General features: G+C 46.9%; 1 protein-coding gene across 2 annotated transcripts in view; it reads left to right on the forward strand.

The window, feature by feature from the left end:
- EPHA4 (EPH receptor A4) overlaps window positions 1-24,731 on the forward strand; it is a 192,509-nt gene that overhangs the window by 19,359 nt on the left and 148,419 nt on the right. The window contains exon 4 of one of the 2 annotated variants that reach the window (XM_069618224.1): window positions 8,212-10,963. The exons of the other annotated variant lie outside the window; for it this stretch is intronic. Coding sequence (XP_069474325.1) covers window positions 8,212-8,270 — 59 coding nt within the window. The 3' untranslated portion in view covers window positions 8,271-10,963. Of the gene's footprint in view, window positions 1-8,211; window positions 10,964-24,731 lie in introns of those variants that run through there. 2 annotated transcript variants of the gene reach the window in all.

Consider the following 24,731-nt stretch of genomic DNA (forward strand, 5'->3'; position numbering starts at 1 on the left):
AACATGCGCTGGTTTGGAATCGGTGCTGGCGAATTGGTCCAGCAAAGCAAGCCTTGCTGCAGGTGGTTTTGCCATAACTCTTAGTTGCATTTTCCTCTTTTAAGCTCGGTCTTGAGCTTTGAATTGGAAATGTCTGCGCTGCAAGTGTCTAAGACGATGCATATCTGTGGAAACGGTGCCCGGAGCAGAACGGCGATTTCAAAGAACACGCACATGTATTTACTTATTTATTGTGCATGTTTCAAAGCGCAGAAGTCAGTGAAGAGAAAATGGCACGACGTGCTTCTAAACAATTAAACTTGGGCTTTTGTAACAGTGGGGTTGGTTGCCTTCTGTCTGCAGGCGGGGCGTTCCCAACCTCACAGTTAACTCAGCAGTGAAAGTCTTCGCTGAAAGTTACCATGGACGAATTCATTGTAACTCCCCGTCAGAGCTCATTGCCTGCACTCAGATCCTCTGCTGGCCTTTACCGATTGACGGGGAGAAGTGGGGTGAGCGGGGGCTTCTGTTGGAGCGGTGGCCAGGGCGGGGGGAGAGATTCTCAGTGCAAGGTTAAGATTGATCTGTAAAAGGCCCTGACATACCTTGCAAATGTTGAATTGGCAAAACAACCGAACCACTTCCTAACCTTTTTAGAATCGTGTACACATATAAAAAAAATGTTCACGTTTCCCGAGTAAGTTTAACTTTGTAAACTAGAACTCTGGGGGTTATGAATGGATGTGGTGTAGTGCTCTACACCCCAGCAAGCTGCTTCTAAGCACTTGATACCAGAGGTTACCAGCAGAACCTATTTTGCGAGGTCTTCTGTGTGAGCATAGCTTGCTGCATTTATACGTACGTTGATAGAGAATACAAAACTGGGTACATGTTTCACAGTCAAAAGGAACAGAAGTTTTAGCAAAGAGGTACACTATTCAGCATGGTAAAAGGGTTTTGTGCCCCCAAGAACGTGCTCAATTACAATGAATACAGCTGCTGACACTCTCCTAACAACGTTCAAAACTTCAGCCATAAGATTTGAATGGACTCCAGACTAGTTATGGAAAATAAAACAATGCAGGTGACTCAAAGGAGACCTTTCTTTATCACTTCCTGGCACTAATCACATGGATGTGGCCAATCCAGCATGGGCATCTGGCAAGCTGGCGCAGCCTGCTACCCTCCCACCCGATCTGTGATGCCGACTCGCCGCAGCTTTTCAGGTCCTTGCTGCCATCTTCGATCTTACTGAGTTGATCTCTTTGGTTGTATCATGTGAGTTTCACCAATTGCAGATGAAATGCATGCACTGTTCACCCAAAACCCACAGGGCCAACGCAGCCAGAACTATGTTAGAAGCCACAATCAATTTACAGCAATGTACTTTGGTGCAGACTTCCCAGCACCTGATATCTATTCTGGATAGGCCCAGAACTCCCCTGCCAGAGCAGTTGTACGATGCACCAAAATAACGGAACCGTAAATTAAATTTGCGTTGCTTTTGATTGAAGGAAGCAGGTGTTTTTTTTTTCCTTTTTCTGAGTGTACTGAGCAGAACTTTTGTAATGTAGGCAGAGTTTACAATATTTCCAGATCTCGAGAGTTCTCCGGGTTGGTAATATTTTTGTGCTGATTTTCGGCCTTTATTTGCATCTGTTTTGGTAACTGTTGTTACAAATATGGTGCTAAGAACAGGTTTCATTGCTGATTTCCGATTGTGAAATTACATTAGCAAGGTGGTAGGACGGAGAACTACTTGGCGGTCAGATCTGTCTGATGAGCAAATAATATCTGGGGACATTAAATATCATCAGACACTACAGTATGGCCGGTTCTAGAGACCTGCCAACGCTTAACTCGCGATTTGTTCCGATAGCATTGCTATTTTGGGATTTACTCATCCTCGTCTGATAACAGTGGCTTAATGAACAAATCACTTGAAGAGATGATTGCTTTTTCCTCTGTGTCTTTGAAACCCGGCCTTGATGACCGAGAAGAGCAATTCATTTCGGATCGTGCGGGAGGGTCCGGCTTTGGCTTCATTACCCTCTATGGGGGAACGTTGTCTTTGTCTCGATTACATCTTTGCAGAAATTATGAAGGAGAATCAACTTGGAGGGGGGAGGACAGATGAAGGGGCAATAGGATTATCCCAGTTGGGGAGCGCTGAGCCACTCGTTTAAGATTTGCAAAATGAATAGGATCAAAACCGCCTCATGGGCCTCTGAAGATTTGGGGGGAACTTGTCATTGAAGGGAAGATCTGATGGACCAGAATTCATTGAGAGACTTAGCCCTTGTATTCACTCCCACTGGCGTTTTACCAATTATACCACCCTGCTGTTGCGCGTTGTTCCCAGCGCTCGCTGGTGATGCATTGCATTTGGTTCTTAGTCTGTTCACGTGGCTGTTGGGTTATTACACGCTTCTGTATTCTTTCAATGTGCTGAATATGTAATGACAGAGTGGGCCAGTAAGGTCCACATAATATAAATGCCTGTCATTTTAGCCCCAAGGGACACATCAATTTGTTTATGCAGTATAGGAAAGTGTGAAACTAGCTAGGATGCAAGGAGCTCTCTAAGTAGGGTGCACACACTTGAGGATACAGGCAGAGTATGGAGATAGCAGAGGAGCTGGAATGAGTAGGGGCAGCAGGGGAGGGGAGGGAATTGAATGGAGCGATGTGATACATCGGTAGCAAAGATTAATATTCTTAAACATCGCCACATCGGACGCAGCTATGTTGCAACATAATATTTTCAGTGGAACGCATGCATGGTGAAGGTACGCATACATATGTAATGTTGTGCTCACACTTGGAGTTTGTACTAATCACCATATGTGTTAAAAGAATGTACCCTTTGTTAAAAGAAGAGGCCTTCTCTTTATACAGCGACATTTAAGACCTGCTGACCTGGCAAGAACTTGTTTTTAACAGAAGAATTGTGTTTGGTCACTGTATGTCGAAGCATGTTGAGCCTGCTAAAACTATCTGCAGATTACGGGTGGGGAAGGAATGAGTAAGCACAGCCTCGTGCACAGAGATACACAGAGGGGCACGAGAGAGAGCGAATAACAGATAACAGGAAACCACAATAGCAGATGTTGAACTGTTGACCTTGATGCAAAGTCATGACTGGGAGGAACCGCCTTGTGGTGGACATAATCTATGTGCAGCAATGTATGACAATGTAAAACAGATGGGTATAAAAGGACCACGATGTGCAGGGCAAAGCGCGGCACTTTGACGACTTGCTTTGCGAGACGTTTGAACTTGCTGCCCATTCGCGAATGCTTGTGCATTAATAAAGTAATGTTAACTTGGCTCTTTTCTGTCTGAGTTATTGCAGGGTCCCTCTTGTACTGGTTATGGACGGCGAGAAATCGCACCCACAATTTTGGTGTCAGAAGTGGGACGCGAAGGAGCGACAGTCCGTCACTGGGTGAGGAACGCCGCGGCGGAACCGGAGAAGGAATTGATCACGGGGCCCCAACAACTGAATCCGCACCTTTGATTGCAACCAACGCGTCATCCTTGTTTTTCCGGCTCCGTCGGCGGTGGAACAGCAGGCTGTCGCCCTTCGGGTCCGGAACACTCTGGCGGGACCCTTAAGATAAGTGGTATGGACGGATGCATGATGGAATAAGGGAATAATGATTCAGGGTTTGTGAAGAGGACGGTGGTAAGTCCGTCTATGAAGAAGTAATGTTGAAATGATGATATGATATGTTAGATACGCCAGGAGGATGTATTATTATTGTTAGCCAATAGGTGCATATTTGGGAAAGGTGAGTGTTTTAGGCAATTGTGGTATACCAACAAAATGGGTCAAGCGGCTTCCAGCAAGAGTGGTATAGGCAAGAGACACTATGCCCCTCTTGAAGGAACCCCTGCATTTGATATGTTGATTAAACATGGATTGAATTCAACATTGTTCTTAAAAGAATGGTCCGAATACACAAAAGATTTGATTGAGCATAAATGGCCAGACACCGGGTCCTTTGATGCGGACCGCATATCCAAAGTAGAAATAGAATTAGTAAAAAGACGGGTTAGACCCGCACAGTTTGAGGCTATACGACTATGGAGGGTAGAAGCAATGCGCAGGCGCAATGCTCAGAATAAACAAAAAGCAAAGGAGCAGAAGAGAACGGTAAATCAAAAATTACATGATCTAGAGATAAAAGAGAAGGGTGAGAGGCTAGATCAGTTGGATAGACATATGATGATTAAGAACAGTGGGGGTATGTATCCTGCCGTGCCGGTGCCTCGATATGAAGATGTGATAGGGCTAGAAGCAGAACAAACAACGACTGAATTATTGTTTCCAGGAGCTACAGCTCCACCGGCAGACAGTGAGGGTGAAAGGGTGGAATTCCCAATGAAGTATGGAGACCCAGATAGGTTGATAGACCATAGGAGAACGACTACTGTAGAAAAGGATAGAGATGGAGACTTGCAAATCCTTATGACCGGGCTGTATGGCACACCCCTCAATGACAGCCTACGGGACCAATTGGGGTGTTTGACACCTTTGGAATTTAGGACAGTGGCCACTAAACTATATACCTTTCATGAGGGTAACTGTAAATTGAGAGGACAGAGTACTGCGGATCTGCCCTCAGCATATCAGGACGCTGTCGCGTTACTACCAGTGACTGCGTCCAGTGTTCAGTTATGGGGATGTATGTCCGACATAATAGCGGAAGTCATAAGGGGCGGTGTTGAATGGGAGAAGGAAAAGAGGGCATGGGAAAGAGAGGTGAAGGAAAGAGAAGCTAAACTCAAAGATGCAGACCAGGCGGGCCAAAACGTAGCTAATCGTATGATAGCATCCATACACTCGCAGTCCATGTCCACCCTGGTGAGTCTGATGGAGGGCCTTGGCTGGCCTATACAAGTAAACGTAATTAAATATCTTCTTATTAGGGTGGATGATATAGAAGAGGAAAAGGAGCCTAGGTATGTGTCCCAGTGGAATAGGATTAGGACTGAATTGGATAAGAAACTGCTATCTAATATAAGAGTGGATGATTCAGGGGCGGAAGAATGGAGGATGGCTAAGGTGGAGAAACTATTAAAAGATTATAAAAAAATAAAAGAGAAAGCTCTTAGTCATCAATCCTCTGTTTCGCCACCAGCGCAGGCCCCTGTGAGTGAACAAACAAATACGGAAAAGTTACTATTAATGCCAATGAGAGAGTGCCAACCCACCATAGAGGCAGCCACTGGTAACATGATGCGCACCTATGTGTATGTCCCTTTATCCCGAATTGAATTAATGCATATCACCAAGTCCATCCCCGACCCCCGTATAGACCCGGCAGGATTCTACAAGGAAGTAGGAAAGTTATTCAGACCAGGGTTATTTACCGTAGAGGATGTAGATAACATATTGTTAGCCATTGTCCCAGAAGAAATATGGACCCCCTTTCGTGCCAAAGACAATGAAACAATAAAATGGAAAGATGTAATGGATGCGAGCAAAAATAGAAAACTGCATGAGGAATATCCTGAACCCCTAAGGGGGCATGGCATGGCAGTCCTGAGGGCTCTAGAAAAGGTGTTACCCCCATTTGATGTGAATGTGGAGAAACTGTCCGCTGTGATACAGGGTGCAAGTGAGGAAGTAGCACAGTACTTTCTGCGTTATGAAGCAGCATTCAAAGCGCACAGTGGGCTAGAGATAGGGTCTGAAACGGGCCAACGGTACTTTTCCACAAACTTTGTAGAGGGGCTCCACGGGCCAATTCAGGAGAACATTAGGAGGGCAGAAAGTACATGGATGACTAGAAACCCCCGGGATCTCCTCGAAATGGCCAGGTATTATGAAAGAGGGGAAAGAGTAAAGGGACAACAAAAGGCACGACAAGAGAAGGATTTAAAAACCAAAGTGTTGATGCAACAGTTGCATCAAGGGCCCCAAGGCAGGTATAACTACAATAATAACGGCCCGTCACAGGGCTATAGCAGCAACATGATAGGGGGCCAAGGGACAGGAAGAGGTACAGTGCAAGGAGGTGCGCTATATGGGAGGAGTGATGGGCTACCCCAAGATGTATGTGCCTTCTGCAAGAGACCCGGACACTGGAAATCCCAGTGTCCCCAGAGTGGTGGGAGAGGAAGGGGCGTACGGCCCCCTTCACAGACAACATTTGCCCCAGGAAATAGGACTGGTGGGTACGGCAACCAAGACAATAGAATGTTTAAACCCCCTCAACCCAATGCCTTTGACGGACAAGCAAGAGGGGATGTTCCCTGGCCGGCCCCGCCTCCCCCCAATCTACTGTATCAGCCACAACAAACGACACAAGTACAAGGTGTATGCCAGGGTGAAGAATGTGGAGAAGGGGTATACTATAACAATGATTTTCAGGATAACACAAGCGATATGTCCTGAGGATGCCGGAATGAGATAGCGGGAGTGGTGCAGGTTCCTATAGACCAAAGGGGGCCTTATGCCTCTATTAGGATCGGCCCCCACCGAAACTTGAGATGTCTGGTAGACACGGGAGCTGGAAACAGGCACACCTGATTATACTAAGAGATTTTGCCTTTTTGTTGATGAACAGGAAGGTTGCGCTGTGTCAGTCTTGACACAGGAACAAGGGGGTAAACAGAGACCATGTGCATATTTTTCTAGCACTCTGGACTCAGTAGCTCGAGGCCTACCCCCATGCATGAGAGCAGTAGCTGCAGCAGCGACAGCCCTAAAACAAAGTGCAGGTATCATCCTAGGGAGTGAAGTAACAGTAAAAGTTCCACATACGGTAGATGTTCTTCTGAATAGAGTGCATACACAGCATTTGACTACAGCTAGACTCACACAGTATGAGATGATCCTGTTTGCCAGTAATGTAAAAATTGAACGGTGTAACACTTTGAATCCAGCGACACTGCTTCCTTTGCCCACCTCACCTGATGACATTAGGCATGATTGTGTGATTCAAATGGAAGAACACACTAAGGGTAGAGCAGACCTGCAAGACACCCCGCTGGTTGATAATGAGGGTATATTATTCTGTGATGGTTCCTGTTTCAAACTGCCAAATGGGGAGACAACAGCAGGGTATGCAGTAACTACAGGGGAACAGTTGATTGAGAGTGGGAAAGTGTGTGAAAAATCGGCCCAGGCAGCAGAATTGATTGCGCTAACGAGAGCATTAGTGTTAAGCAGCGGTATGAAAGTGACAATTTATACTGATTCAGCCTACGCGCACGGGGTGGTTTCCAGTTTTGGTAAACTCTGGGGAGAGCGTGGCTTCTTAACCTCTCAAGGTGATACTATTAAACATGCCCGATTGATTGCTGAATTATTGCAAGCCCTTACGCTGCCCAAAATGGTGGCCGTAGTGAAGTGCTCAGCGCATAAAAAAACACTGGATTATGTCACGCAGGGAAATTCTTTGGCTGACCAGATGGCTAAACTAGCTGCCACAAGGGACACTCGGTGGGAAGCCCGACAGCTCATAGTGGGGAGGGATGTGACTATGGAAGGGACGAAGGAGCGCGTAAAGGAAATCCAAGCAGATGCAACCATTGAAGAAAGACTATCTTGGCACAAGGATGATCAATACGAGGAGACGGTAGATGGGCTATGGGCACATACCAAAACGAACACCTGGGTACTACCTGACGCATACTTACCTGTGATAGTGAGCGTGGCTCATGGTCCAACCCACGTTAACGCAAGAACTATGGAAGAAGTTTTAAGTACTGTGTGGTACAACAAAAGATTGGGAATGTATTGTCGCCAATGGGCAAAACAATGTGAAATATGTGTTTTATATAATGTGGGGAAAGGTGTACCGGCCCCGGCGGGCCACAGTAAGTTACCCACCTGCCCTTTTGAGGTGGTGTATATGGACTTTATACAGCTGGAGCCTGTAAATAAACATTCCTACTGTTTGGTGATGAGATGTGGGTTCTCAGGATGGGTGGAAGCATATCCCCTGCGGGACAATAGTGCCACCTCCACAGCACAATGCATATTGAAACACTGGATGCCCTTGACTGAAATGGCCGGATGCATTGTCTATTGCATTATTGAGTATGCGTACTATGCCTAAGCGTACACATAGTTTATCTCCTTTCGAAATTGTTATGGGGCGCCCACCAAGTATTGGGACCCCCATATCACCTAAGAGATTGTCTGAGCAAGCATGGCCTGCATTACAACAGTACTGTATTGGGTTAACTAATAGACTGATTTCTATTAATGCACAGGTGAACGCAGTAGCTCCATCTCCTCTGATAGGAGAAGGTCACGACGTGCAGCCCGGTGACTGGGTTGTTATAAAAGCCTTCGATCGCACCAGCGGACTGCAACCCAGATGGAGGGGCCCGTTTCAGGTTCTCCTCGCAACACAAACTGCGGTAAAAGTTGATGGCAAACCGCACTGGTACCACGTGAATCACGTCAAGAAGACGCTGCCACTATTGATTCCTCCAGAAAAGGGAACCGACAAACCGCAGGTTGCAAGTGTACTGCCAGATGCCAGTGACAGGTGTGCCCATCGCCTCCGATCCCGTGACGTGTATGTGCCAAGCAACGTGTAAGGACACTGTTTTGAACTTTGATCATTAGGGAGATGAACATTTGGACTCTCTTGTTGGTTTTAGCAGAATTGTGCCTTACTGAAGACGACGGGCTTGTAGCCTGAAGGGCCTTCGGCGTTCCCCTCCTGGGACAGGCACTACGAGACGTGGGACAGATCGGATGAAGGTTTTCAGTGAGACCTACCACTATTAGAGTAATAAGGACACTGGTGCTTTAAATAGGGGATATTGCTATATCGCTAGGTTGCAACTGATATACGCTGTATACTGAGCCATATACTGAACTATGTCTACACCCGTGTACGCTGGTTTAGTCCCTGAACGGATAAGTGTATGCTCCTCAAACACAGAAGGTAAGAGGAAAATACCAGTTTGTACCACAAGAGGCAAAATTTTGTTTTCTGTATGCACGATAGTAGTACTAATAGCATTTGCCATAATATTCTGGTATCTGGAACATCCATCTAGATATGAATTAAAGAACCTGTTGCCCGAGTCAAATGAAACAGGGAGAACAGATTGGGTCAAGAGCAGGAATCGAGATGCCTATGACCAACACGACCCGGAAGACTATGCTAAAAATGAATACGTGAAGATAATAAACACAACATATGGGGTAGTGAATAAAACTGATTGCTGGATCTGCACCCACATGCCCCGACATAGCAGTGAAGGCATCCCAGTGTACGCATCGCCAGTTACTGAGGATGCCGGGTGTACATTAATTTACATGAGAATAGTGTCAGCACAGCAATATATGATACCGAATACCGCTTGTTATGTTAGAGGAGAGAACAAAACCCTTCTAAAGGAAAAGATACGCTATAAAATCAAAACTGAGGGAATCGGGCTTGCACCTGCTATGGTACAGATAGTAAGAGAACCTCCTCCCCCTATCACCATCACACAAGAGTTTAGGCCAAAGAATATATGTTTTAAGAGGAGCGCAAGAGGTAATCAAAGAATGATCTCGGGGTGCAGTCAAATGGTGAATCTAAATAACTACACGAAGGGATTGTTACAGATTGAAGGACATGCCTACGTCTGTAACAAGAGGGCTTATTTGTGGTTAGCCAAAGATTTTGTTGGGGTATGTTACATAGCCAGAATAATGCCGGCTGTGATGGTATATGCCCCGTCTACTCTGCATAAAGAAATACACAGCAGAAATAAACGAGCAGTAAACCCAAAAATTCCTACGTATCAACCTACAGGATGGGAAACGTTTATAGATCTGATGGGGGTCCTGGTTCCTCCAGCGGGCATCTTTATGAACAGTCAAGAAATCCAAAAGCTAAACAGGGCCCTTGAGTTCGTAATCGAAGAATCTGCAGACCTAATGGAAAACATCACTTATGAAATGAAAGCAATTCGGCTAGTGGCTCTCCAAAATAGGTATGTCTTAGACATACTCACTGCAGAAAGGGGCGGAGTCTGTTTTTTGGTGGGATCCCAATGCTGTGTTTACATACCAGAAGGGAGTACAGGAATCCTGGATGGAGTAAACAAACTGCATAAAGTGGCGGATAGCATCCACCAGGAGGAAGGGTCAGGAGATAGCTGGTGGATGAAGCTCCTGAAAGAAATTGGATGGCAACTTCTTACGCCTATACTGGTTCTAGCGGCAATAGTTGTAGGTATTTGTCTCTGCATCCAATGTTTCCCGGTATGTGTGTCGTGCTGTGTTTCCATGTGTTCTTCCAGCATAACGCGCCTAAATCCAATGGATAAAAGCCATGTACAACAGGAATTTTTTGACATGGGAGGCCTGGAGAAGATTATGGTACATACAGTATGTGATGATGTTGCTTTCCTGCCATCTGCTTATGCTAGGACTGTTTAGATTGATGCTCAAGTGTGAGCAAAGGGTGGATTGAAGGTACGCATACATATGTAATGTTGTGCTCACACTTGGAGTTTGTACTAATCACCATATGTGTTAAAAGAATGTACCCTTTGTTAAAAGAAGAGGCCTTCTCTTTATACAGCGACATTTAAGACCTGCTGACCTGGCAAGAACTTGTTTTTAACAGAAGAATTGTGTTTGGTCACTGTATGTCGAAGCATGTTGAGCCTGCTAAAACTATCTGCAGATTACGGGTGGGGAAGGAATGAGTAAGCACAGCCTCGTGCACAGAGATACACAGAGGGGCACGAGAGAGAGCGAATAACAGATAACAGGAAACCACAATAGCAGATGTTGAACTGTTGACCTTGATGCAAAGTCATGACTGGGAGGAACCGCCTTGTGGTGGACATAATCTATGTGCAGCAATGTATGACAATGTAAAACAGATGGGTATAAAAGGACCACGATGTGCAGGGCAAAGCGCGGCACTTTGACGACTTGCTTTGCGAGACGTTTGAACTTGCTGCCCATTCGCGAATGCTTGTGCATTAATAAAGTAATGTTAACTTGGCTCTTTTCTGTCTGAGTTATTGCAGGGTCCCTCTTGTACTGGTTATGGACGGCGAGAAATCGCACCCACAATGGTTCAGCTTTATAGGTCTTTTGAAGGAATGTATTACCGTTGTTGTAACATGACATTGTACATGTACTTTGCATTTACTCAACTTGCCAATTTAATACCAATTTTGTTTTATGTCCTTAACCTGGGACAAGTAAGTGCGCTGCAAGTATGAACACAGTAACTTAGCGTACCAGTGATCTATAATAATCGCTGCAGAAATTCCTAACGGTTTTATATTGTGCCGGAGGCGTAGATAATGCCACTGAAATTAATTACTTCAGGGGGAAGGTTTCTCTTGATAACTGGCCCTTTTCCTTTGCTTCGCACTTCAGGATGTGGATTTGACATCACCCTTAGCTTGTCTTGGCCCTGCCACGAAAATAAGCAAGTCCTCCTCCTGCCGGGCTCCAACTAAGGTGTGAAGCCAGAATGTAATGGAAGTGCTCTTATATAGGACCCGTCTTCCACTATTGGTCTGGCCTCTGAGTGTTCCCTTAGACTTCAACAACCCCCTGTACAAGGGAAGGTTGACGGGTGAATGGCCGTGATGTGCTCTGATGGCCCAACTTTCGGCTGGTCTCTTTAACTTACTACGACTTGACAATTTCAAAAACACTTTTGTCAAAATAAACTTTTCATGTAGAAGTGTTGGGGTGCTGTGAATGATGTCAAAAACTACCCATAAGTACATAAATAAATGAAGGATTTAAGCGGAGGTCAAGATACTAGTCAGGGCTGCCCCCCTGACCATACCCAGAGACTCCAAAGGGTATCTCTGCTGCATGCTACCTGCACTAGCCTGGTGTGTGCAGGTCACTTCATGCAGCAGCAAATACCAAAGGGCAGGTCCCCACAGAATGTCCTGCTGCACAGGGCTGCTCTCTACAGGATCTGAAACATTGTCCTCATGGTCCTAGGCCCTCATTGCATGCATAGATCCGCAGCTGCCGCTGTTCTTTACTGTCATCACTTGCAAACTACATCCTTCCTATACCTCAAAGTGAGAGGTCAAGTGGCATGTTTGTGGGGATATAATGCGTATTTATTCTAAAGGCAACATTAACTGTTGGCTGGTGGTCTATCTATGGATGTGTGAGACCTGGGTTGTCATCCTGCTTATACACCTTGTGCAAGTCTGGACAAATGGCCCTTGGCTTCTTGTACCTCAGTTCTGATAGGTACACTAATCTGAGATGCTTAGAAACGGATTAGGTGATGATATTACCTGTATCCCGTCTCCATGTCCGTCCAGGTGTGGCGTTAATATTCTGGCCTCATTTTTTAAAACTTGTTTAGTTCTTTCTGTGCTCCATATCCCCCTTCACAGCCTTCTTCCTGTTGCGTCACGAGCTCGCCTCCTCCTATCCCGCCCCCGCGCCCTGATTGGTCTGTGTGGCCAGCTGCTTCTGTAGTGAGGGTCTAGGATCTCCTGCGCAGCTCCCTGGCACTTTTCATTGTACTTTGAGGGTGAGTAGAGCCACCCAATGGGCTTTTCCGACTTATTTGTGTGTGTCCGTTTTTTCGTTAAAATTTCTTTATTTTTAACCTTGTTTAGCGCTTTTTGCGCTCCATCTTCCTCTTCACAGCCCTCTTCATGTTATGTCCCGAGCCCCCCGCCTCCCATCCCACCCCCGGAACTTGATTGGTCCAAGTGGACGACTGCTTCTGCCTCCACCATGCACACCTCAACAATCTTTAGAACGCAGCTATCCCCCATGAAAAAATCGGTCTAGCTGCACACATACTACTGGTCTCACACAACCTCCACACTACTCCTAGCATTAGAATGCAGCTACCCACCACAAAATCGGCCTAGCTGCACACATGCTACTGGTCTCACACAACCGTCACACTACTCCTAGCATTAGAATGCAGCTACCCATCACAAATTCGGCCTAGCTGCACACATGCTACTGGTCTCACACAACCTCCACACTACTCCTAGCATTAGAATGCAGCTACCCACCACACATTCGGCCTAGCTGCACACATGCTACTGGTCTCACACAACCTCCACACTACTCCTAGCATTAGAATGCAGCTACCCACCACAAATTCGGCCTAGCTGCACACATGCTACTGGTCTCACACAACCTTCACACTACTCCTAGCATTAGAATGCAGCTACCCACCACAAATTCGGCCTAGCTGCACACATACTACTGGTCTCACACAACCTCCACACTACTCCTAGCATTAGAATGCAGCTACCCACCACAAATTCGGCCTAGCTGCACACATACTACTGGTCTACAACAACGTCCACACTACTCCTAGCATTAGAATGCAGCTACCCACCACAAATTCGGTCTAGCTGCACACATACTGGGTTCACACATGCACTACTTACCACCCTACTTTCTCCACAGACCTGGACTAAGGTCCCCGAGGGTGGTCAACCCACAGCGCGCTGAGATCATAGCAATGGTGAAAGGCGCTATGCAAATGCCCAATAACAAAACACAGCATTTCCCTACTATTGCGCCCGATCACTGGATGCTCTTATTGCAGAGTGCATTATTGCGTCACTACTAGGTTTATATTATATTTATATAAAGTCCAGCGCATGTCTCGGGAGGATAGCTCAGGGGCAACATGCTCACCTTGGAAGCAAGACGACACGGAGCAACACATGTTCGATCTCCGGGCCCACGCTTAAAAACCTCTGGTTATTAAGCGCGTTATAAATAACCAATCATGTCATACATCCATATTCAGCGTTGTGCAAGTCAGGGAAGGTGTTCATCCTTGCTGAGTTCCATTACTAGCTATTGTTAAAGTGCTTACACGTGAGGGGAATCCTACGTGAAGTGCTATTTGAAAAGCTGATCATATTTCTGGACGCTCCACTATAGTCTGCCTAATCGGCCTTAGTGCACAGATGCCTTCTCTCCCTGCCTTTCAGTTCCCATCCTTGGGGGAGCTCTTGGGGTGGTAGACTCACGGCACTGGAGAACAATTAACACTCCCATGCCGAAATGGCCATCCATCGTTTTATGAATATTCAGAGCCCGGCTCCCCTGCCTGGGAAGCAGGCATGTTGCTTCCCCTCACCACCCTTTCCCACTCGAGCCAGTGAGGCTCTCCCCTCTCAATTGCCACTGTCAGCTGTCCGGCTCGTTTCCTTCTCTGCGAGCAGCAGAAGTCCTCATTTGCATATCTTGTATATCCTCTCATGCAAAATAGCACACCCACTTCCCCGGGTCACAAAGGAGGCCTGGGCTTGCTTTCGCAGGCCCGGGCCAAATCCCCTTCTGTTTGTTCACAGCCGGCCGATTTGGATTTCATGCAAATTATTTCTGTTTTGATTTGGGCTTTTGTTTAAGAGACACACATTACGAGATCTGAATATTGGACTTTTGTGGCTCTCCCTGGGCTTAGAAATCTGGTGGCCGGTGCTCCCCGAACCCTGCCGTGGGCCCTGCCTGCGCACAGCTCATTGAGGCCTGGTCAGAGCCTTCGCACGGCCCCACTCGTTGCCTGCTTGATTAGGGAAGGTGGGGGGTGGGAGGGGTGGGGGGGGCTTGGCGTTTGCTGTCCTGCCACCCCGGCCGAGGACTTTTGACGTGACCATGCTGTAACAAAGTACCTGTGAAGTTGAAATTTGAATGTCCCCTCTCGGCGGGGAGGGCAATAAAACTGCGGAACTTAAAAGCAAGGGTAGGCGGTCATTTTGCGACAAGCCCTAAGTGGCAAGCAAGCTCATTCTGACAACAACAACAAAACAAGAGGCCGATTTTGGCTTATTCACGGCTTTGCACAGCCTCGTTCTGGATCGATTTGTTGAAAGGTCAATTGCGTCGCCATCTCGCGTTATTGTTTTTTAAGATCTCTGTTTATTTGTTTTTACTAGGCAGATTTTTGGGGCAGGATTCTGAGCATGGGGGGTCTTTGGTGGGGCTTTTGGGGAGAAGATGAGTTGTACGGTACCTACCATACAGTTGCATCCGGGACATTGATAAAACAAATAGACACGTCTATTCATGTTCTGTTTGTGTAAGCTCTGGCGGGTATTTCATGAGACAGGAACCTGGTAAGCACCAGCACCCTTCTGTGATTTCGGTGCAGCTCTGTGGGGAAGCTCGGGGGTGGGCACGGGGTATTTAGTCAGCTGTTTGCTGTTTCCCTCCTCCAAAGCTGCATTTGGTCCCACCCTGTCAAAACACAATTGGCACACTACCCAGTTGGTCCACGTAACTCAAGGCACAGAGTGCTTCAGGGAACAGCGTGTATTTAGAAAGATGTTTGCTGTACCCTCACACAACTCCAGACACCCGCTGACGCGCCAGTGCAGATTCCGATGCGGGCGGCTTGCCTGGATTCGATAACAGAGGATCGCCTCTGCCTTGTATGTTTGCGGATGGTCTGCACTCACGGCACTGAGCACATACACCCCAGCTTCTCTGTTGACAGGCGGTGTGCAAAGCCTTAACACGGATGAGGCCCATCTCTGAGAGGACCCAGCAGCACCGCCGTCAGTATGCTACGGATCCCTGTCCTCTTTAGATCCTTAAAACTCAATTTGGAGTTAGCAAATTGAGAACAACCGCTCCCTCTCTGTAGGAATCCCACTACCGTTCCTAAGTAAAGCCAAACTGCCGCCCCGTAATTACCTCGAATATTATTGTTTGGTTTTGATACTTCTAAACGCAATACATCATTGTATTTCAAAACCATGAAACGCCGGGTAATTATTCCATTCTTAATAGGCGACAAACTGTAGCGTAAACAATAATTAGGATGCCAGACAGACTAATGCGCTTCAAAGCAAATTGGATTTTATTCACTCTGTCAGCACGGAGTCCCATAAAGTTCACAATTTATGAGCGGCGGAAACAAGTTCCATTTTGTTCATATTTTATGGTGGTACGTCTTCATGGTTTGTTTCCGCGCACAGTGCCGGGCCCCACCGAAAATGTCCGTCCCAGCGCCAAACAATTGGCTCCCTGCAGTTTGTCAGTTGTGCACATCCTAACGCGGCTCTGGATTGGTCTCTTTCTCTGCCTCGGTCCCAAAGGAGGGAGGCTGAAAGGGGTCAGAGGTTAAAAGAATGCCGATTTCTTCCACCCTATCCTATCCCTCTACCCTCAGTAACCAACCCTGTCCTTTTTCTTGCAGAGCCACGTGAGCACCCGGAGACTGCCCCTTGGTGATAGCGGTGCGCGGTATTAGTGAACATAACGTAACATAACATAATACGTGTAACAGGTCATTATGGCAATCTCTGCTTAGGTCGGAAGATATACAGGTCGGTATACAGTCTATTTTGCTTGGAGAAGAAGACACGATTTTGGCAATATGGTTAAAGAGAGGAGCATGTGATTATGCCCCTCTTAAGCAGCAGGCCCAGTTACTGCTTGGAGTTGCCATGCGTGTTGCTTTGATAGATACACATGAGTATTTCATGAAGCTGCCTTTGCTAAGGCTTAGTGGTGCACATGCTTCCACATAGGTATGCGTTTGATGTGCCTTTTGGCAAAAGCGCGGCCATCGCCATAGTGTTTTGTCCCGGAACCATCACTTTAGGATGTTTTGTTTTGTGTTCTGGCTGCTTTTGCCAGGTGCAGTCACTGACATGCAATTCCGGCTAATGAAGACCTTTTTGTTGTGCCGTTTGTGGTTGTTAGTGCGGCCGCTTTCGATGTGTACCAGGTGATTGGGCGTGCACATGGGAACTACTGGAAAACAACACATTTTCTGTATTCGTGGAATATAAAAGCACACTCAATATTAGCTGCACCTGGGATGAAAAGATCAGAGGGGGACATTGGGGGTCAAATACAGGAACGTGCTGGTTTCAGAAGTTACAATTGGAAGTCACATGCCAGATTTTGCAGGGCTAGACCCACCTGTGCACAATGTGGGATCTGTCTTCATCCCACCGTTGTTCCCCGGATGTATCATTGGCAGGTTAGTTGCCCATGACACCCTTTTTGCTTTTAGCACATAATTACAGAAAGTGACAAGCTGGTCAGGCTGTGCACCATACGCCTCTGAATGCATTTAGAAGTACAGTGCCACCTGTGCTTGAAGAACGATCGGGTCAGACTGAGGCATAAAAGTGGCTCGGGCATCAATGAAAAGGTGGACCAATGCCATTTCATTCCTTTTTGGGACAGCCTGTTTGGGTAGTACCCAAGGGATGGGGGTGTTGGTAAAATGTGTTGCAAATTCTTCATTTTAAAGAACATTAGTTGAGTAACACTGGTCAAATCTACCGGCTGCCCAATCCAGTAAGTCACCCAACGGGCCCACATTGGACAAAAAAATGTGTCCCACTTTTGAAAATGGTGCATACTAGCATATCGGGCTTGCACTTTGGGTACTTCCCTATCGTCCATAGGCCAGTCAGAGCATACGAAGGACTGTGCTAGATACATAGGCGTATCCCGTGCCGACGTTTGACTCCTACACTTGCAGGGCCCAATATTATCTTCATTGGATGCTGTGGGACAGGTTCCGGGCAACCATGCAAGGACTCATTTGATGTGTTAGTAATGATATCTCTGACTCTAGTGGAGTAGTGTGGCACGTGATTAACCTGTTTTATACAAGTGGACTGTACTGACCTCATTGCAAGAAAAGATTACAAAGCATTGCAGCCTGTGCTTGAACACACCCTGCAAAGAGTTGCGAGCATAGGAACAAACGTGCATCTTGAACTCGGCTTCCTGTAATGTTATGTGGCTGCCAAGATTCTGGAAAATGCCCAAATACAGGTGTCAAACAAGTCCAACTGTCTTCTTGTGGTTCTAAAAATAAAGATTAGGTGTGCCACAGACGGCTCCGCTTGGAGCAATTGTGTCTCGTTCTCAAAAGGCATTGCAAGTCCTGGCCCAGGCCCCGCATGTGCAGAAATGATTTGATCTGCTCGAGTGAGAGTATTTCTTTTGCACCTTTTTGGCTGTATTTAGGGCGCAGTGTGGCTGCCTTCTTGAGTGTGGGACCCAATCGATGCCTTCGTCTCCCTTCCCTCACCACAATGATAGTACAAGTCTTTCGCCGAAGTCCCCTTTCTATGACAAAAGCAAGGCCGTCTTTGGGGAATTGAAGCTGGTTGTCAGCAGCACATGCAAATGTCTTTCCGTTTGGTTTGAGGCATGACCTGATCCTGGTGATTGCCAATAGCCTGGGAGAAGCTTAGCTTTGGAACACAAGTGCTGTCAGTAGTCTGGGATATGCAACGTAATGTCATGCAAGTGCTCTTCTATAGCATACCTCTGCTATTTCGGTGACCTTCAAGAAAATCCTTCCTTCTCCATAATTTAACCCCGAGAACATGGTGCTTCCTTCTGTTATGATAAACACACTTTAGAGGTAGCCGGTGGACCGGCAGACCATTGAGTGACCGAGAGTCAATGCAGGTAGCAGTCAATCGGGGATAGCAGTGGGGTTTAGACCCTGGCTAGTATGGCTGATGCCCTCTTTTGCAACCAGAGAAAGTCTCCTTACTCTACAGTGAGGCAAACTGGATTGGCCTGAAGTAGCCTGTTGCCTTATTGAGGATTTAACCTGTTCCGTTTTTATGTGCCGTGGATCAGAATGAAGCAAATTGACCACGAAAAGTGCTGTCATCCTTAACCCAAAACTCTCAAGGAATGGGAATTTCAAATGGTGCAACCAAAGCGTCCCCAACATATGTTGACATTTTCTTTCTATGCCAGCTCGCCAGGGAGCCACTTCTGCCTCATTGGTGGCTGATTCAACCCCACTACAATGTAAGCCCTTAATCGCAGTTAATTTATATTCCTTCTCCAGAGGGAACAGGTGGTCGGGTGAAGATCACTGCTAAACGCTAGCCAGATGGGACTCAAAAGGAACACTGATGGCTTTAGGTTTTTTAAAACATTTTTGGGGAGCACTTTAAAAGAAAACTTTTCTTTCCCTAACAGTCCTGCCAGCGTTGATCTTAACGGCTTAATGAATGGGTCGCCATAAATAAGATATATCAGGCTGGGAAGCAGGAGAAAGACTAGCTTTTGTGAACTTGCTCCTCAAATTCATTTGTCATGTGCGAAGTGTGTTATGCGGTGGAAACAAGACATCCCTGTTTGAAAGCATCCTCTTTTGAAGTGTGCCTGCCAGACCATGATTGAAACAGCAACCGGGGCACATTAGCATGTTAAAGTATGTGGGTCAATACTTGCTTTCTTTCCTCTCTCTGCCTCTCTCCAACTCTTCCCTCTCTACTGCCATCTATCATGCTGGTTTGGATTGCAGTCCGGTCCGCTTCCCAAGCGGGTCACCCAAACAGCTTAGGCTTGCCTTGTTTCCTGGTCTGGCCATTGGGAAATGGCTCAAAAGGTGTTCGACCGATATGAACCCCTTGGCAGCTCACGTCATTTCAGAAGATATTTGGAGGAAAGCCGTGGGTGTTGGCTGTAGGGGGGGGTGCAGGAACAATCATAAACTCATCTTTGGGGTACGTACCAGAGAACTCCATGGACCCAAGATCACAATGTGCCAGGCCCACATGGTCAAGATTGAAGAAATCTACCCTAGTAGCATAGAGGGGTAATCTGGCAATTCAGGGTACCTGGAGACCCTATAAAATGGAAATACGTATTCCCTTAGTCTGAAGATCAGAAGAAAGCCAGTAGCAATGGCCAATGTCAGATCGCCGGCTTCTGAAAGTTCTTTCTGCATCATGGTCTGCAAGCTTTGAAGAACAAGTGTTAGTAATAATAATAGAAAAGCAGCCTGTAGCCTCCATGTGTTTATTAGCCGATGCAAGCTGTGGAGCCATATTTCAGAAATTCGGCCCGCGTGCTCCCAACATTGGTCCTCCAGGAACCGACTTTTTATTAATAGACCGAGTCTGCAAGGGCTGGGGCATGGATCGATTGTGACTTATGATGGCACTTCAATGGCATTCCGTCCTGCATTTCGCTTTCTCGGTCTGTGGGAAGATAAAGCTGAGTGCATTACTATGTGGCGCAGCTGTAATTGTGCTTCCGCTGCTTTCATGTGTCCGGCCCTGCCATACCTGCGCATTCCTGTCTGCATTCTTCACGCAGCTTCATCGCCCTTTCAAGCCAAAGTCGCATGAAACGGCTTGTTTAGGCATTCGATCAGAATAGCACCCACCCCTGTGAAGTAACTGTACTTCCAGACATTTCTTTAGTGCTGTGTTTACTTGATGCCATCATTCGGGACAGCTGAAGGTAAGGCACTGTGTAAATCGGTCAATAGCTCTGACCCATTAGGTTGCAGACATTTTAAATTAGCAGCCCAATGGGGAGGGTGCGGCCTCCCAACCAAACGGGAAACTCTGAAAGGGGCCTTTACCTCACAGTAAAGCCCCAGTTCTGAGCCGTTCTCAGAAGCAGTACTGCCGCCATCTTCTCTGCAGGGCTGCAGGTAAGTGCACCCCCAAGGCCCTATCCCACAATTCTCACCTCCCTCAACCTCTTCCTCCAGTCTCCTCTTCCACCCCACTTACTCGCAGCTTCCTCCGCGCGAGTGTTCCGGGCACTTACCCAGTCACTGTAGGGATGGTAATATTGAAAAACAGTGGACCGCACAAGCATTGTGAATCCATGCACACTATACTTACTATGTGTGAGATTTATGAGTTTGAACTGGGAGAGTCAGTACCATAGGCTCTCTTGTGACTAACACTGCGGTGACGGCATGAACACAACTGAGAGACAAATGTTTCTTTGACCGCTTATGGCTCTCATAATTACTCTTGCACCAAAGCCCTCTGGAAAATTCTATTCCCATTTGACAAGTGGAATTTGTCAAGGTGGTGCCCAGTTGACAGCAGTCAACAGAGAGTGACCATCAGTCCATGGTCTCAGACCTTTCATGGGTCCCTTAAATACATCCGGGAGACAGTTTGAGAAATATAAATGAAGCCACCAGCCCTGCAGAAGGCGCTAGCTTGAGGACACCTTTTCTGTTACTGGATCAGGGTTTTAGGTTGATCGTAAAGATATCCTCTCCTGTGAGCTACATTTTCTCGAGCAGCCTCGTAAGCATCTGATATAGAGTGCGGTCCTTGTGGCCTTTAATTCCTTCCCAAGGTTGGCTGAACCATTTACCACTTGGCCATTATTCCCTTTGGCCAGACCCAAGGCAATTGTAGACGGCAATCTACTCAACAGCACACGGGGGCACTGTTTTGGGTCCAAAAGCACCATATCTGTCTCTATGATTGGGGTGGAGCTCATTTTCGTTACTATTAGCTGGAGGAACTCGCGCCTTATTTTGTGTGTTGTTGTTTTGTTCGGTGTCGCAATATTGTGTGTGCCTGGAAACCTCAATGATAGGCGCCTACTGAGGCATTGCAAGTAGACACTTGCCCAGGTAATCCAGTGATTGGAAACAGACTACTCCCAGACAAGCTGCCACCCAGTGTTTGTCACAGTGTCCCCTCTAACAGTTTATAAGAGTGTCAAGCAGAAAAGTAGGAACTGCAACGGAACAGAGAAAAGCATGACCGTGTCATTTTTTAAATGTATCTTATTTATTGTGCATTTTTTAGGCCCTTATACAGTAAGTCAATTCTGTTTCAAAGCGCCTACAAGGCAACAGGGATGGAACATGGGATTGAAAAACAATTAATACAGAGGAAGAGAACGACGAGCCTACTATGCCCTGCGAGTTTTCAGAACGTGTTTTACAGCTCTTCACGCCGTATTACTCTAGCTCGCAAGCCCTAATAAGCAGCTATTCTTAACCGATTTAGTAGCACTCAATGTATTGATCTAATAAGGGCTGAGTCTTCCTTCTGGCTGTCGGACCCCTGTCTTGCACGCTTAGCACAGATGCCTGTCTGCACTAACGCTTAACTTGCTGCTACATCTTGCAAGCTACACACAGACCCAACAATAAGGTGCAATTGTGCCCTGTATACAGTGTTTTGTTCAATACGTTGACACACCTATTGTAAGTCTGGCTTTATTCGGCTATGCTAAATCAACATACATTGTAGTAAGGTACTGTCATGTTCACTTTCTTTCCTCATTCGCCATGCAGTTCTCTAAGACGGCTTGTCGCAGCTAGCGGTATCCTTCAAATCATTAGCCGGCCTTTCGTGTTCTATGCAGGGATCTCATTAGTGAAAGTGTTGCGGTTAATGAGAGTCTAGGTTGGAAAAATATCGAACGCCAGATCAGAGACAGTTACATTTCGCTTGAAGATAGGCCTGGCTGGGGCCCTCCTCCTCGCCCCTTTCGCCCTGCCCCGCCGCCCCCCTCCCAGAGCAAGGAAACTTGATCATCATCCACCACCAGGCGGCTCGTGAGCAGCCTTCCATCACCATGCGGACCATTTGTCAGTATCAAATTAAGTATTGATTCATACGGCCCCAAATATTCAGATGCTTTGCTGCAGAGATGCTCTCCTGGACCAATGGGCTTATTTCAGGTAACCGCAGAATCTGGATTTAACATCTGTACGTTCACATACTGGGCTCATTGCCCTGTGTCGGAAAATCCTGGTTGCCGGCGCGTTGCAAACTACACACCTTATTCATCCACAAGGAAATTCCGACAGATCGGCGTACCCGTCCATCACTGTCCTAATTTCCGCATGACGCTTGAAGTCGGTGACACAATGCCGCAGGCTCAGACTGGCCAATAGGGCAATGCCCGAAGTGCAAGCCCAACAGGCCAGTGTGGGACAGTTATTTGGGGTCAAAGTAGGCACGTGTTTTGTCCTAAATTGCCAGTTTGATAAGATACTTAACTGTGCTGCTATTCTATCTGACGAGTGTTACTGAGCAAAGTCTTTAAAACACACAATTTATAACACATTTACCCAAAAAATCTCCCTTGGGTACTGCTCAAACTGCCTGTCACAAAATAATTGATTGCATTTTGTGACTGGAGGCCAGGTTCTCTTTGGTGCCCGAGCCAATTGTGTGCCCCACTCCAACCCTGCTATTTTGTTATTAAAAGCCAAGGACCCTGGTGCAAAGGGTACCGTTAATTAATTACAGTTTTGTTAACCCGTCCGCTTGTGCCGCAGTGAGTGACAGTGACTTGTCCTCCAGCCAGACCGGGATGCAGGGCCAAGACTCCGGCTTACTGAGAAAAGAGCCATCTCTCATCACATTCGCTGTCCATGGCAAAGGGGGGGCTATTTCATCAAAAGCCGAGCCTTTCACGAAGAGCGAGGGCTCGCCCTCCTATACATCTACCAAGATTTCATAGCTCACTGGGGACGGATTAGGATGGACCAAGGATGCCATTTTATATTATTGGCGCACAACAAAGGTTTATGTCTTCATGTGTCTTATCAGTTGTTAAATGCAGTCTACCCCGCGTGATCACTATGCTCGCTTTGAAGGATGCTTCAGAAACAGTGCTTTAGTAAGGATATCCATAAAGCCGGGGTTGGGCCTGTGGAGCCGGGCCCTGCATGCAGATTTCTTCTTGGCACGACCAACGCTTTACGTCTTTCTCATCCAGATCCCGTGCTGCTGATGAGCGGGTGCTCCAGCGTATGCCGCAAAGGAATCGAAGCAGCCCTGAACAGAGCAAATGAGTAAAGGAAGCTGTCGCTCTCCCCGCTGTGATAAGGGCGGCCTGTGCATCTCTGTTATCGCTCCCTGGAGCCGCCCTTTCTGATCACGTGGACACATCCAATGGATGCAGTTGGCTGCAGGTCTTCAGTGAAGTCCTTCGCGTGCACTGCTATTCTCGATAGATAATGTGCCCGGCGAGTGAGACATGCCTATTGGAGCATGTGCCACTGTTTGTGCATTCCAGGATTACTTCTGAATGCGTGCGCCTCCTATACGTGTTTGTATTGCGCACATACGTGGAATCGCCGGGCGCAAATTCCCAGACTGTTATGGTCTCCTTGATCATTAAGCGACAGATGTGTTCGCCACACAGAGCTCCAGCTGCGCAATTAAAAGGCAGATCATAGCCGGAGTCGGGCAACAAGATATGATTTGACTGTACAGGACCACAACAAGCTTAACTGGATTAAACACCCAGTGCCCTTGATTCAAATGTCAGAAACGAGCTTGGCATTTTCACAGCAGGCCTCCCTCTCAAAGAGACTTCACCAAAGCCTCCGGGGAGTGCCACCTGTCTCCAGTGATCACTGGAATGATGGCCATGCTCTCAAAGGTTCAAATGGTACTTCCACAGCCATCACTCTTTTCCACTCGCTAATAACTCCCTAAACCAAAGAGCGGAACCTTTAGAAAACTACCACAAAATCAGCGCTGTAATTCTGTGGCTACAGTAATCCAAGTTACAGACTCGACTTTACAGGTGTCACCTGCTCAGTTCTGTGTGATGCAAGAACCAATGAGTTCTGTCGCTCAGTTGGGCAGCGAGGGACTAGCTCGAAGTGCAGCGTTTCTTTTTGTTTTTCAATATTTTAAAGATTTCATTTGAAAGGATTACATTTAAATCCATCACTGTTCGGCTCAAACCAGGAGTTCCCATGTTGTGGCCTGCTGGGTATTGAGAAGGTGCCTCATCAGAATGCCACGGACTGGACCGGGTCTCGGAGGGGGGAGGGGGGCTTTTGAAGGTAGTCCACATACCTTTTGTGTACATTTGATGAAAGACACTGACCCTTAAGAGCACACACAACTTCCTTCAAGTGCCAAGCCTGAACGGAACTTGACCCCCGTAAAGAACAATTCTCTGGGACTTGTTGTTATGACGTTTAAGGCCGATCACTGGGATGTTTGCATCTACAGGGAGAAATGTTCAAACAGAATCTTTAAACACCCTGCTATTTGAC

The sequence above is a fragment of the Ambystoma mexicanum genome, chromosome 10, assembly GCF_040938575.1.
Source record: "Ambystoma mexicanum isolate Mex_15411 chromosome 10, UKY_AmexF1_1, whole genome shotgun sequence".
NCBI lineage: Eukaryota > Metazoa > Chordata > Amphibia > Caudata > Ambystomatidae > Ambystoma > Ambystoma mexicanum.